This window comes from Eumetopias jubatus, unplaced genomic scaffold (genome assembly GCF_037043125.1).
Source record: "Eumetopias jubatus isolate StellerSeaLion01/CBP00866 unplaced genomic scaffold, mEumJub1_p1.0 scaffold_5, whole genome shotgun sequence".
Taxonomy (NCBI): Eukaryota; Metazoa; Chordata; class Mammalia; order Carnivora; family Otariidae; genus Eumetopias; species Eumetopias jubatus.
The window spans coordinates 74,919,361-74,933,718 of NW_028274811.1; the positions used below are offsets into that span (position 1 = coordinate 74,919,361).

Sequence of the window (14,358 nt, forward strand, 5' to 3'; positions counted from 1 at the left end):
GGAAGAATCCACCTTCAACTCAGGCAGTGTAAATTCAATATACACAAAGGAACTAAACACCATAAGCAAGAACCAGCAGAAATAAACCACATAATCAGACAAAGACTTCAGACAGGACAGTTACTAGAATATAAAATGTATGTTTAATGTTTTTAAAGAAATAAAAGGCCTAAAAATACTAATATGTAAAAGGAGTTCTGGGCCCCAAGTCCAATGTGTGTGTGTGGGGGGGGTGCAGGTTAACCCCACACCTCTAAGCAGTTCAGCAATACCGCCTGGGTGTCCCACAATTCAACTTGATTCTGACACTACCCAGAGATAGCACCAGATTCCACAACATAAAGGTTAAGTCTTACTAAACTGCCCCCCCCTTCCCCTTCAGATGATATTCACAATTCCAGGTTACCATCCGTGCTTCTGATCAATAGGCTATAGTTTGGAAGTTGCAATGACCACCTCTCTAGGTGTGATTAATTTGCAAGAGCAGCTCACAAAACTGGAGAAATCTTTAACTCACTATAAAAGGATATGACTCAGGAACAGCCAGATGGAAGAGATGTACAGGACAAGGTACAGGAAAAGGCAAAGAGCTGCCATACCGCCTCCAGGCAGGCCACTCTGGCTGAACCTCCACACTTGCACCAACCCAGAAGCTCTCTGAAATGTCCTTTGGGTTTTTATGGAGGCTTCATCATACAGGCATGACCAATAAGGTCACAAGCCCTTGGTAATTGAACTCACTCTCCAGCCCTTCTCCACTCCCTGGAGGTCAAGGGGCGGGACTGAAAGTTCCAACCCTCCAATCACATGGCTGGTTCTCTGGCAACCAACCCCCATCCTTAGGTTACCTACATGCTTTCCACAAGTCATCTCATTAACCTAACTAGAGACACCTTTCTAGCTGTCATCAGAAAATTCCTAGTATTTTATTTAGGAGCTCCATGCTAGGGACTGGGACAAAGACCATGTATATATATTTCTTATTATAAATCACAATATCACAGTATGGAAGAGACATTATTAAAGAAATCTTTCATAAAGGATTCCCCAAAGTGGGCAATTCAATGGGTGAGGGTTTTTGCTGACAGTTTCACTGCGAAATTTAGGCTGGTCCCTACATTCAAGTCTCAAGCATCACCTTCAAATCTCCAGGTAAGTAGAAAGATCTCTACAAGACAAAGAACTACTAGGGGAACAAAAGATTATTCATCAGAGAAGTCCTACCTATTCAGGCCTCAGTGAAAGCCAGCACAAATAAATGAGGTATCTTCAAATTAAAGCCCTCCCCCCCAAAAAAAATTGTTTGCATTTAGAGCCCAGCATACAGTTGAATAGGTTGTTCACTATACTTTGGTACCCAGAAACGGGGCAAGCAGTCCTTGAAACAAGATATTCTCTCTAGTATTCCAGTATTTACTGTCACAACTGCTCTCCCCAGAGCAATGTAATACTCTAAGCCAACTGCTCTATTTTACTTCCTTCTCAAGACTAGAGATCCTCTGTTCAGATAGTCAATCACACTTACTTCCAAACTATAGAAAGTGATAGCCAGAAACAATTTCAGAAACCCCTGCAGGATCTAGTCCAATGTACACATTTTGCAGAAGTATAAACTAAGTTCCACAGGGAGCAGGGCCAAGGACAGAAAACCAGCTAATGGTGGAGCCAGAACCATGAACGAGGCCAGGCCGAGCCTCTCCATGTTTTTGTTATTAGAACCTCATTGTAAATACCAGCATCTGTGACAAGAGAATGCCAACCACCCCGGTTTTTGCCCAAGACTCAGGGGTGTGCCCAAAATGTGGGACTTCCAATATTAAAGCCAGGACAGTCTCGGGCAGATGAGAACAAGTTGGTCACCCTATGTGACAATCTGACAATCCCAGGGTTCACCTTGACTCCGCTCTTGGTCATCTTGCTAATAGACTTAAAATCTGAAATAATGAAAGCCACCAGGTAGGTGCTCATCTTCACAGTGACATCAAAATGGTCTTCTATGAGTCCTTCAGCAACAGTCACAGATTTAACCTAAAATCAGAATAACTGAAATCATCAAACAAATCATCAATCACCCAATACATTGAAAATACTTGATAAAATTTCCTAACCACCAGACATAATATTCAAAGTATACAGCACATTTGTATAATTATCTTAAAATTTCTCTTTCCAGTATCTGATTGTAATTTCGATATTAAGGCCATTCTACTCAATTTTTTTTTAAGGAGATACAATTCACATACCATATAATTCACCATTTTAAAGTATAGAGTTCAGTGGTTTTTTTATTATATTCACAGAGTTGTGCAACTATCATCACTAAATTTCTTTTCAGTAACCCAGATGGTTGCAAACTGGCCCATATTTGGTACCTGAGGATTGATAATATGAATGGGACAAAGCAAAACTGAGATTGTTGGTTTTGCCAAGATGTAGACCACCTGACCTTAAATACAGGTATGAGAATTATCTGCAAAACACTGTCTAATTTGTTTTCTACAATGAGCAAACATGTAACCGTGCACAACTTAAAAAGAGCTTCTGTTTTCCTACAAACTTGAAAGTAACACGGGCCTGACATGGCCAAGCTTCCTCCAAACTCTTGATTTGCTTCATTGGAATCTGCTTTAGGTGCAGTCAGGGAGCCACCCTGCAGTGGGGTGGGGGTGGTGGAGGGACAGTCTAAGAGGTCTGCTCCCCAAAAGGAAAGTCTAATATGTCAGGCAACACCAAGCAGTGGGGCAGGGCCCTGGAGAAGGAGAACGAGAGAAGAACTAGCCTGGTGAACACAAGCATTTTCCCTGGAATCTTATTTCCACTTCTATTTCTGTGCCCTCATCCTTCTTTGTAATACCCACCCACCAGTTCTGGTGTCTGCTGGTCACTCTGTGCTCCCGCCTCTGATAGCTGACCTAGGTTTACTCTTGAAAAACTCCAACTTACCTTTTCTTTTTAAATGCCTTCTACCTGCCCCTAACCAAAACTTTCATTCCTGAAGTTGTGCTATTTACTAGGAAAGTAAGCTAATTAATTCAACTTTAAGTGGGATGAAATCCTGCCCACTGCCCATACACTTCAATGTTCTGATGGGAGTATTTGCTTTTCCAGCCACCAAAATCCTTGGAGACTCCATTGTCCTTCCCCTGAACTCCGGGGCCACAGCCTAACTTCAGGCTAGTCCTGTAAGATTTCTGCCAATGGGCGGGCTTTCCTGTCCAAGAGGCCAGATCACATTAGAGATTTTCCTTTCCTTAACAAATGGGTCCTGGATAGCCATGGATTTAGGCTCCAGCATCTCTGTGAAGCCTTGGGAGCTCCCAGCCTTCACCCTGCAAACCTACGAGTTTCTCTACCAGTCCTTTTTGGTCATCAGTCTCCCCCTTAATTCATCTGCCCCTGTTCTTTATTCTCCCAAAGCTGTGATTGATACTCTAATGAGAGAACTCACTCACAAACCCGGGAGCAATGGCATAACATTGGGGGATGGAACGATAATTGGAACAAGCTTGTTCTCTATCTCAAATTTCATATTCCTGTTTTTTGTTTTTTTTTCCATCTACAAATGTGAGTGGAATAGACAGAAGTTCTTAGTTGGTAGAGATCTGCTGAAGAGCACTTTTCACAGAGCATGGCCCTCTGAGGGGGGCCTGTCAGAATCTTGTTTGTGGAAAGGATTTTTAAGGTATTCAGTGCTGGGGGCGGGGGACTGGTGGTCTACAGAGTGTTAAGTGTTGCAAGGTACTATCCTAGAGGCTGGTTGTGGCTCTCAGAGTGCCACGCTAAGATTTGGCCTCCCTGGCCAGCACAGGGTTGAGCGGGGACACCCTTTAAGACTCTAGGCAACATCTGTTCCATGTGAGTCTCATCACAGTGAGCTCTGTGGACAAAGGCTATGTGTGCTTCAGGAGTTGATCCACATCTGTTGCAGGCTGATAGCTCAGTGGACGAGTATTTCTAAGCTGCCAGAATCATTGGGCAGTGGCACGTACTGAGTAGTTTTATTCATTTGGCACAGCCATTTTCCCACCACTTTTGGGAAAATCAGATGGAACGGCTGTCCACGTTTGCTTTGGAATTGGAGGATGATGGTCTCTTCAAAGGGAACTGAGCTATCTATCACTACTTACCTTTGGTACCATAATATTCTAAAAAGATTACTTTTTTTCTGTCAGCCCAATTTCATGGATATAGTCATAAATCATAGTTATTAGTATATCCTATATAGAAATTAGAGAAAATAACTATATACTAGAAATATACCCTTATGTGACAAAGTGTGCCCTTGAAAAGATCATATGAGAAAAGGGAGGGGAAAGTGCTTTGTGAAGGGCACTCTCATTTAAACCAGACCCGAGTCCCTACAGTGTCCCTCCTGTCAGTACCAGGGACCTGGAATGCCACTTGGACTAAAATCCTACTTGTTTTTAGGGCTAATTTTTTCTCTGACTACAGATAAATTATTGCTTGAAACAAAAGTACGGGTTGGAAATGAAGAAAGAAAAGTTAGCTGTCGGGCAATAAAACAAATAACACTGGTGACCTGAATATTAGTTGTCACTGGGGTAACGCAAGTGACAGCATATCAGTGGATTTTTCCTGTGAGTAGATCCACAGGAGTTCAGACTCACCAGTGGCATATTGGAGATGGCGAGGTGTCTTGGCTCCCGTCTGATCTTGACTGAAAAATTCGCTTTGAAGGCAGGCTCATCAAAGCAGGGAAAGGCCATTCTGGCTGCAGTGGGTTCAAAGTGTGTTGATGCAAGTACTCTAAAATTATGGTGAGTGAAATAAAAATACAACATAAAGCACCAGGGACTCTAAAAGAGATGTGTGTTTGGTTTTTAATTCCTAGAGATTCCATAAGATTATGGATTTCACTACCAAAAAGAAATCTTTCATAGAACAGAAGTTATCATAAACTAAGTAAAAAGACAAGTAAAAAACTGGGAAAATGGTTTGAACGCTATGTGACAAAGGGTTAACAGCCTTGACAGATAATGAACGCTTATAAATGAGTAAGACTACAACGAGCAACCAAGGGGGATAGCAGGTACGGCCATAAACAGGCAATTCACAGAAGAAGAACCTACAAATCGTAAATAAGTCTATCAAAACCTGCTCAACTTCCTCAATAATCAATGAAATGTAAGTCAAAGGGACATATCTGTTGGCTTTTTGGCTTTAAAAAGACTTCCCAGATACAGTGTTAGCTCCAGATGAGGAATATGGCAAGGGATATCAGAAGACTGTAGACCCTTTAACTTAGCAATTTTATGTAGGCATTTATTCTAAGGAAATGATTTACAAAGATATTGCTATTGCTGAAAAGGTGGAAACAACCTAATCTCCACTGATGGGGTATTAGTTAAACCATTGCACGTACATTATAATAAACTCATTAAAATAACGTATAGTGATAGCCCTCTCTGTGAAACATTTTCCTCAACATATTAAAATAAGATCCCACATAGGACGGAAAATATCACATAGCTCCACTTATATAATGTTTATCCATAACCAGAGAGAAGTCTGGAAGGATGCTCCCCAAAATAAAAGTAATAGTTATATTTAGGGGCTGTGATGGGGGACAAAATTTACTTTTTTGAAAAAATTCTTTTTTTAACCTCAAAAGAACAATATGGACTCAGAAAAATAAATGAGTATAATCTACTAGCAAATAAAATTTGATTTTAAAATTCAGCATCGGGGCGCCTGGGTGGCTCAGTGGGTTAAACGTCTGCCTTCGGCTCAGGTCATGACCCCGGAGTCCTGGGATCGAGCCCTATGCCGGGCTCCCTGCTTAGTGGGGAGTCTGCTTCTCCCTCTCTGTCTGCCCCTCCCCCTGCTCCATTTCTCTCTCGCTCACTCTCTAATAAATTTAAAAAATAATAAATAAAATTCAGTATCAATTCACCCAAAATAGTTTGCCTCCTTAAAAAACAGAACAAAAGCAAGGCAGAGGAGGATCTAAGAAAAAAAAAAAAAATGTTTCTTCTAATAGGCTGTATGTATGGGATAAATTGCATCCTCCAAAAATATGTGGAAGTCTTAATCCCTCGTACCTGGGATTATGACTTTATTTGGAAATAGGGTCTTATGTAATCAAATTAAGATGAGGCCATGAAGTTGGGCCCTAGTCTAAAAAGACTAGTGTCCTTATAAGGAGGGAAATTTGGAGAATGGCCATGTGATAACAGAGGTAGAGTCTAAACTGATGTTGGTGCAAGCCAAGGAATGCCAACAATCGATGGCCACCACAAACTAGAAAGAGGGAAGGAAGGATTCTTCGCAGAGATTTAGAGAGAGCCCAGCCCTGCTAATATCTTGATTTTGGACTGCTAGCCTCCATAACTGTGAGAGCATAAATTTCTGTTGTTTCAAGCCACCCAGTTTCTGCTACTTCGTTATAGCAGCTCTAGGAAACTAATACTAGGCTAAGAGAATTAAAAATGTTTATTATATACCAGAAATCTAATAAAATGAACAAACAGTTACTTTGACAGAACTGAAGGAAAGAAAACTGGTTAAGACAGAATGAAAAAAATGAGATCCGAAAAACAAGGAAAAGAATCTATTTGCTATTTTTAGCTATATAAATGAAACACAAAATCAAAACATTCAACAACCAGGGGAGATTGAAGAAATAATCCATATGAAATAACAAATTTAGTATGGGCAGCACTTGAAGTTTTCAAAAAAAAAAAAAATAGAAAAAAGTACCTCACTTCCCCTTCCTTGGTCCTGTAAGTGCTTTTATAGAATCCATTTAAATGCTCAGAAAGATGGCCAGCGTAGTCAATGACAACTGTGTATGGGATCCCAACAGCCAGAGGCTCGGGAGCCAGAAGTGCGATTTGTTCATGAGGCGGGTACTCCAGGACTCTCAAGGGTTCTGCAGAGAGCCTCTCTCCGACTCTCGTCTTGAGGGTGGCCTTAGATATTTGCAGGAGGTGACTGTGCAGGATGATGGTACTAGTAGGCTGGCTGGCTGTGATTTCTATCTCCGTGGTTCCCTCAAAAGTCAGAGTCGTGAGATTTACATGGATCAGGAGATCATAATAAACTGGGATGATGTGCTCAGGAAGTCGCATTTTCTCCCAGGGGAACGGAGTCCCATTACCAGCTTTTGGAGACATCATGTCACTGCTCTGACACGACGAAGGAGTTGACACAGTTAAGAGAATCAGCAATGAGGACGGTAGAAACAGCATGGGTGCCAGTGGCCATCTGATGGACAGAGATATCATCTTCTTGCTCAAACTACCTAGTGGCAAAATGTATAAAAGCCCCCCCCCAAAAAAAACTGAGTCACTAAAATATTATCAAGACAGCATAATTTCACAATGTATCTACCCAGCATTAACCGTTATAGATACAAACTTTCAAAAGTTCTAGGTCTTTACCCTGTTATTGATTCACAGAAGAAAGAGGTTACTGGTTAGCAACAATCTTCACATCTATTAAAAAATATCATTTGGCTCTCCAAGTTTAAATGCACTCTATTTGTCAGGGTTCTTGGTTGAAAGCAATAGAACAAGTTCACTAAATAGTTCACAAAAATGGTCAGAGTTGTCAGGACATTTGGGAAGCCAGCCACATGAAACAGGCCAAGACGGATAGCCAAAACCACCTTGGAGAAATTGACCAGGTGACCTCTCCCCACCCACACTGCGCCTTGGAGGAAGCTGCCCTACTGCCTAGAGATCAGGTGCTGGACACTGCCTCGGCCACTGTCAATATGAGGTCTCTACGGGCCCTGCCACTTGGCAGGACTTCTTTCAGCCGAGGTAAGGTGTTCACGCTACCAGTCAGGGAGGTTGGAAAAGCAAGAATCTGGACTTCACAGCTTCTGCAGTAGAGGACAGGTCTGGCTCCCCACCAAGCTTATAAAGTAGAGAATTCCTAACCTAGGAAGGAGACACAGACGCTGAGTAGCAAGGGGTGGGGGGAGGCAAGTATCCATTAACAGTAACCCTTAATAACAGCAGTGTCTTTGTCAAATGTCATGCCAAAAGTTCATCTAATACGTGCTTAGCCAGGAATGACTTAAAGGGTTTATGGTGATTTTCACACCGTTTGTGACAAACATAACAGTCTCCTGGATTCTCTCTTACAGTCATCCAAAAATACATGTTGAATGCCTGCCACATACAAGGTGGCGTGCTGAGTACTGTGTGGGATATAATAACACACAAGACACAAATCCCACAGTCAAGGACTTCAAAATCTGGAAAGGCAGAAAACATTCATATACGAATGACAGAATGCACCAGAGAAAGTATGGAGCATTTTAAGAATAATAATAACAGCAAGTGCTGGAGGAGAAGGGAGAGAGTGACATCTGCTGCACAGCGACTCTGGGGTGCCTTCGTGCAAGAGCAGCACTGGAGCATGGTTTGGAAGGATGGGTTGGATTTGGAAATGAAGGGAGGGCATTAAAGACACTGCAGGTGGAGCAAACCAGGGCAGGAGTTAAAGCACGAAGGGAGAAAGCTGAGGGCTGGCTGGGCCATCAATGTGGACAGGGCAATCAATCTGGATGGAGAGTGATTATTCACAAGGCAAGGAAGGGAGCGACTCCAAGATTATGCTCAAAGTGTGTTGGGAGTCATGCTGCAGACTATATTTGGCACCTTATTTAAAAGGTCTTAGGACACAAAAGGAATGTGAATTATAAGACAGTTGGCAACCATGGCTGAGAACTCAGCACATTTCTCTCTGTTAGACAAAGACATCTCTCTAAAAGGTGTTTGCCAGGACTCATCTAACAGATGAGTCTAACAGACTCATCTGTTAGATGAGTCCAGGTAATTGGTCCTAATTCCCTCAAACTCCTTGGGCTCCTGAACATAGACATCAAATGAGAAAAGTAGTAATGCTACAGTCTGGTACATGGGCTTCTACCTCTACGTCAGCACTTAACTCTAACATCACCAAGGCAGCTTTTAAAATGACTGAGGCCTGGGTCCCTATCTAGAACAATTAAACTGAAATCTATGGTGATGAGGTCGGGGCACCAGAATTTTTAAAAATCTTCCCAGAGATTCTATTGGAGAGCCAATCTGAGAACCTTCTAGATAATCCTTGCCAAACTCTGGTCTTGGCCCTCGAACGCTATGTGGAAGAATACCACTTCAAGGTAATAACCGATGTGCTCTCCCCGACCCCTCACTCTCCATCCTGCTCCCCTGATAGAATGCCCCCCATTCCCCTTCCCCACAGAGCAGACCTGCAGGCAAACAGAAAGGATACCAACGCAGTAGAGACAGTCAAGCACAGAGGCACCATAATCTCAGTTCAAAAGGTATCACCCAGATGAAAGGGAAGAGAGAATCAAAGGTTCAACAGGGAGAAGAGGGTTTTTTTGTTTATGTGTTTCTTGTTTTGTATGTGTGTGTAGGAACCAACTAGAGGATGCTTCTAGCTATGGAGAACTGAAGCAATTTGAGGGAGAAGAATAAAGTTTAAACACCAGAATAATAAAGGGTTCCCACTTTAACTTCCTCAGGCAGAATTCTAGTGCAGGGGCAAAACGATGGATTTCCCTTGATGCTGGGACATGAGAAATAAAGGGAACTTGAGTGATGCTTCCATTTTGAATTTCTGACGGCAGTGGCTTTGTGGGTGCAGCCCATGCCCCAAGAAGGTAGGGAGTGCAATGAGGGTGGCAGGTTCAGGCATGGGAGACGCCCCGAAGTCCCCAAGTGTTCCCCAAAGTCCAGGAGGAGGAAATCTAAAAATTCCAACTGGTTCTGAGCTGCCAGCCAGGCCTACAGGCTGCTAAAGGAGTTGGCAGTGGGACCCACACCCAAGGCTTTGCAAGGTTGAGTCCATGAGGAGACGGAGTCAAAGAGAACCATGGCTGTGTCTCAAAAGAGGATATAATGCCAGGAAACCACAATGGAACGTGTAAGGTAGACAGCATACATGTCAGAATACAGATATACATATTTATAACTATAGCTATATTAACAATAATACATATTACACTTACAGTCAGAAAAGAAAACCTGGCAAAGTTCTTGCTCTTCCACCGACTGTGATCTTGGACAGGTTACATTTTCTTCTTTTTTTTTGATATTTTATTTATTTATTTATTTGACAGAGAGAGAGAGAAAGAGAGCAAGCACAAGCAGGGGGAGCGGCAGGCAGAGGGAGAGGGAGAGGGAGAAGCAGGCTCCCCACTGAGCAGGGAGTCCGATGTGGGGCTTGATCCCAGGACCCTGGGATCATGAACTAAGCCAAAGGCAGATGCTTAACCGACTGAGTCACCCAGGCGCCTCATTTTCTTCATGTGTAATTTGAGAAAATAATACCTCTCTCACAGTATGTTGTAAAGACTAAGTTAAAATATTCTCAATCATTCATTCCCCAAATATTTACTGAGGACCTATTACGTGCCAGGGATTTTGCTGGACACTAGCAATGTAAGACAGCACAGATCCTTGAACTCAAACCGCTTATGGGGCTCAGGGTAGGGAGGAATTTTTAACCGTGATTAGAGCTATGAAAGAAAAACACACACCTCCTGAAAGAGAGTAACGGGGCAGAGTGATTTACATCGGGGGCTCACTGAGGACATTTAAGCTGATTTCAAGGACAAATTCAAATTAGCTAAGAAAAGAAGGAGAAGGAGAGTTTTCCAGACAGAGGGAACAACAAGCTTGTTCGTAGGTACAGTAGGCGAGTCCTGGTTATGAAGGCCAGGGAACCCGAGGCACATCATGCAGCAGAAAGATGCACCTGGAGAGGCGGATGCGGCCAGACCACCCCTCAGCCTGTAAACTTGTTAAGGATTTTGGCTCCCAGCCTAAGTGCAATGAGAAGCCACTGGGTGTTGAGCTGGAAGGTCTTAGGATCCAGTTCACACTTTAAGAAGCTACATGGATCAAGAAAGGAGCAGGAGGAATGGCCAAGAAACCAGTGAGAAACTAGTCTAGACAAAGTAAGCTGGTGGCTTGTACTCTGGCGGTGTCACCAGAGAAAACGCAAGGGAGTGGGGGAGGGGAGAGACAGAGATGGATGCACTCGACATCTACATTTGGGCGGGACTGGAAGTGGGGGGTGGTGACTGAAAGAACGCATCGGAATGGCTGCCAGGTTTCTAAAATGAGCATCTGGGTAGTCCTAGGTGCCATTGACTGAGAAGAAGACCAGAGATGGGAGAGTTTTAAAAGAGAGGACAGGGAATTAAGGATTCATTTTTTAAAAATATTTAATATTTGTGCTATCTCTGAGATATCCAAGGAAAACTACCAGCAGACAGATGAATACACATGTTTAGAGCACAGAGATAAAGGCTTTCAAGGACTTTCCTGTCCTTTACTGCACTTCTTTACAGTTTTAAAAAGTATCTGCCTTTGGCATCTGATTTTACTAAATAAAGCATCTTTCCCAGTCAAGGTGGTGGTAACGGAGTACCTAACTTCACTGCCAGGAAGAGTTCAAAGTTACTTTAGGAAACTTATTTAGTCCGTCTTTAGTGATTATGACTTTTCCCACTCACAAAGAAGGCAGGGGCAACTGATCCTGGGTTAGCTCACCCTTCCCTTTCTTGGAACACTGCTCAATGTGAAATCTATCATCAAGAGGTAACAGACTTCCTTCCAAAATGTTCTGAATGATGAAATTAACAAGCACTGTAGTAGGTTGTTACTGCTGGTAAACAAACAAATAAATGTTGAATTAACTTGCATTTTTTTTTAACCAATTAGAATTTTTTCATTTAGGTCCACCTGAAAATGGGCTATGGTATCAGCACAAGTCCAAATCCTTGGGAAAAGAAAAGCACTGGCCAATTTTTTAAAGGTTTTTGTTCTTGTTTCTAATTGCTGACCACATCCTGAGTTGAGAGCAAATGCTCTGGGCATTTACCAGAAAACTGAGCATTTCTTTCAGAACCTGGCCTACACACACACACACACAAAAAAAAAAAAACCTCCAGGAAAACGGTAAGGAAGGGTCTGCTCCTTTCCTTCCCTGAAATTAACTTGCAGGCCCACCTGGCAAGTAAGGCACCCAGACAGGAAACTTTAATTTGCTCACATAGGAGAACTTTACCTGAATAAAACTCTGGCTTGGAGCCAGAGTGAAGGGAAGACAATTGCTGGTAATAAGTACAGGAGAAGCAAGGAAAGAACTGATCTTGAGGACATGTATGGACTCCGATCCTTCAACACGCCCAACCCACTAGTTAATGCAAAGCCACGTTTGTTTCTCTGGCAACTATCCCCAAGGTACCCTTCGCAGCCGAACCCGCCGTCCTCCCCGCCCTTCCGTTTGGCGCCACTCGGGAGGCTGGGGGACCCGGAGGCTGGCAGGAACCCAGCTGCGAGGCGTAGCACGGAGGGGGAGGCTCCCGCCTGCCCGCGAGTGGCGCGGCCGAGAGAACGCGCGGAACAGGCGTACTGGCCCTGCGCCCCCTGCGTTCTCGCGCCCGAGAAGGACCCGAGCAAGGCTGGGCCGGCCGCCAAACCTGCCGCACTCCGTGAGGACTCCGGCCCAGGTCCCACGACTCTCCCCGGCTCGGCGTCCCGGCGCCTCACTCTCCTCCGCCGCGCGCCCGGGTCTTCGGGCCTCCCCGGCGGGCACCAGGAGGTTGCAGGGACAGAGCCCTTCTCCAGCCTCGCAGCCGCTCCCCGAGAGCTGCGCTGGGGACGGGCACGCTGTACCTGGGGGTCCGCGACGGAATCGGCTCACCCTCGCGCCGCTGCCGCCGGCCTCCCGGTTACCCCGGAACAGAAAGTGAAAGTGGAGCCCGGGCAGAGGCAGGCGGGCGCGAGGTGCGCGTCGGCCGGGGCCCTTCTGACCGGCGCGGGAGAACCCCCGGCGGAGGCGGGAGCCGGGGAAGGAGAAACCCGGCAGTGGGGCCGCGCGAAGGAGACCGCGGGACCCCCGACGGAAATTCGCAAATGCGCAAGGGAAACAGCGGAGTTGCAATACAGGGTGGGGATCAGGTGGGAAGCAGCACTCCTTTCTGAACGCAGATCGTTCTCTCTGAGTGTGTCTTTGGAGGTTATTTTTTTTTCAACGGTTAGCCATCGGCCCAGCGGGGCGTTGAAAACATTAAAAACGGGCGTGTGTTCCGGAAAGTGACCGAGGCTGGACTCCAGCCTGCGCGCGGCTCCACCAACTCTGGACGGGCTCCACGCCGGTTGGACTCAAGCGGTGTCCATCATCTCGTCTCTGCAAATGGGCTGGGAGCTCTTGGCCCGCCTCCGAAAGAAACAAGACCCTTGGAAGGACTCCTTGTGCAGAATGCTGAATCCTCTGGGCTTTTAGTGGAGGGGGGGGGTTACTCTAGGAGATGCCTCGGAGGACGAAGGGGATATAGATAGCCCCCCCACCCCTGGAACTTCCCGCCACCACATAGGGGCGCTTGGGCCCCAAAGATTTGCTGCTCCCCACAGTAAAACGTTCCCTCTGCTTTTCCAAATCAGATGACCATTTATTCGATACCCTTAGAACATCAAGACTGGATGAAATGTCCAAAAAAGCCCATCTTTAAACAATTGAGGGTAAATGAGGTAACAAGACAAGAAAACACAAGCTTTCATACTCAAATGCTACAAGTTGGTGAATGGACCAACCCCTCTGGGAACTTTTTCTTGCTGTACTCAGGCTGTCTTCTCTCATTTCTTTCCTGGCCTCCTTCCCTTTGAGAGCTTGGGGTTCCAAGTCCCTGGAACAGTATTTCTTAACTTCTGTTTCTCAATTTTATGTCCGTTTTGAAAAATAACGAAATATATTTTGTTCTGCATAGTCTCTCCAGTCAAGGATATTTTGTACTATAAAATTAACAATCTGTCCCCAGCCCCCAAACAGGGTGAGATCAAGGCAAGTTTTCTTTCTTTACAATTCAACAAGAAATGGGCTTTGGGGTTAGGTGATTTTTTCATTTGCAGTTGTGGCAGGGGAGTCAGTGGATAGCTTATAGCCTCCAAGGCCTCCAGATGTCAGTGAGTGAGCCAGTTTGCTCGGGTGAGAACTTCTTACCCAGTAAGTTCATGCATGCTCTGTGGATCTGGAGAGGCAAATGGAAGATCTCTGACACAGGCATATTGAATAATAGCAGGTGTTCCCTAAGAATCCAACAAACCCCTTATCAGTGACTGTGATCACTTTCCAATTCACCTGTTCACTGAAAGCAACAATAAAGCCAACCTCATTTTGTGTTTAGTATGCATATAATCAAAAAGATGGAAAAGAAGAATGAAACAGCCAAAATGTCCAGTGATCTTTTAAAGACTAATTTCTGTGTTGTATCAGTGAGGGTTCAATCACAGAGAATAGAATCCATTCAAGCTATTTAATTAAAGAAGGATTTATTGCCGGCTTTCACGTGACTTACATAATCAC

At 44.5% G+C, this 14,358-nt stretch overlaps 1 protein-coding gene across 4 annotated transcripts in view; it reads right to left on the reverse strand.

Moving 5' to 3' along the window:
- The window catches only part of ERAP1 (endoplasmic reticulum aminopeptidase 1), a 38,558-nt gene extending 25,813 nt beyond the window's left edge, over positions 1-12,745 (reverse strand). The window contains exons 1-4 of one of the 4 annotated variants that reach the window (XM_028092044.2): positions 12,672-12,745; positions 6,721-7,260; positions 4,629-4,767; positions 1,894-2,028 (exon numbers count right to left, since the gene is read on the reverse strand). In XM_028092044.2, coding sequence (XP_027947845.1) covers positions 1,894-2,028; positions 4,629-4,767; positions 6,721-7,247 — 801 coding nt within the window. In that variant the 5' untranslated portion in view covers positions 7,248-7,260; positions 12,672-12,745. Of the gene's footprint in view, positions 1-1,893; positions 2,029-4,628; positions 4,768-6,720; positions 7,265-9,994; positions 10,014-12,475; positions 12,599-12,671 lie in introns of those variants that run through there. The other 3 variants (XM_028092043.2, XM_028092045.2, XM_028092046.2) reach the window with 3 other exon arrangements.
- Positions 12,746-14,358: the final 1,613 nt, after the last annotated feature.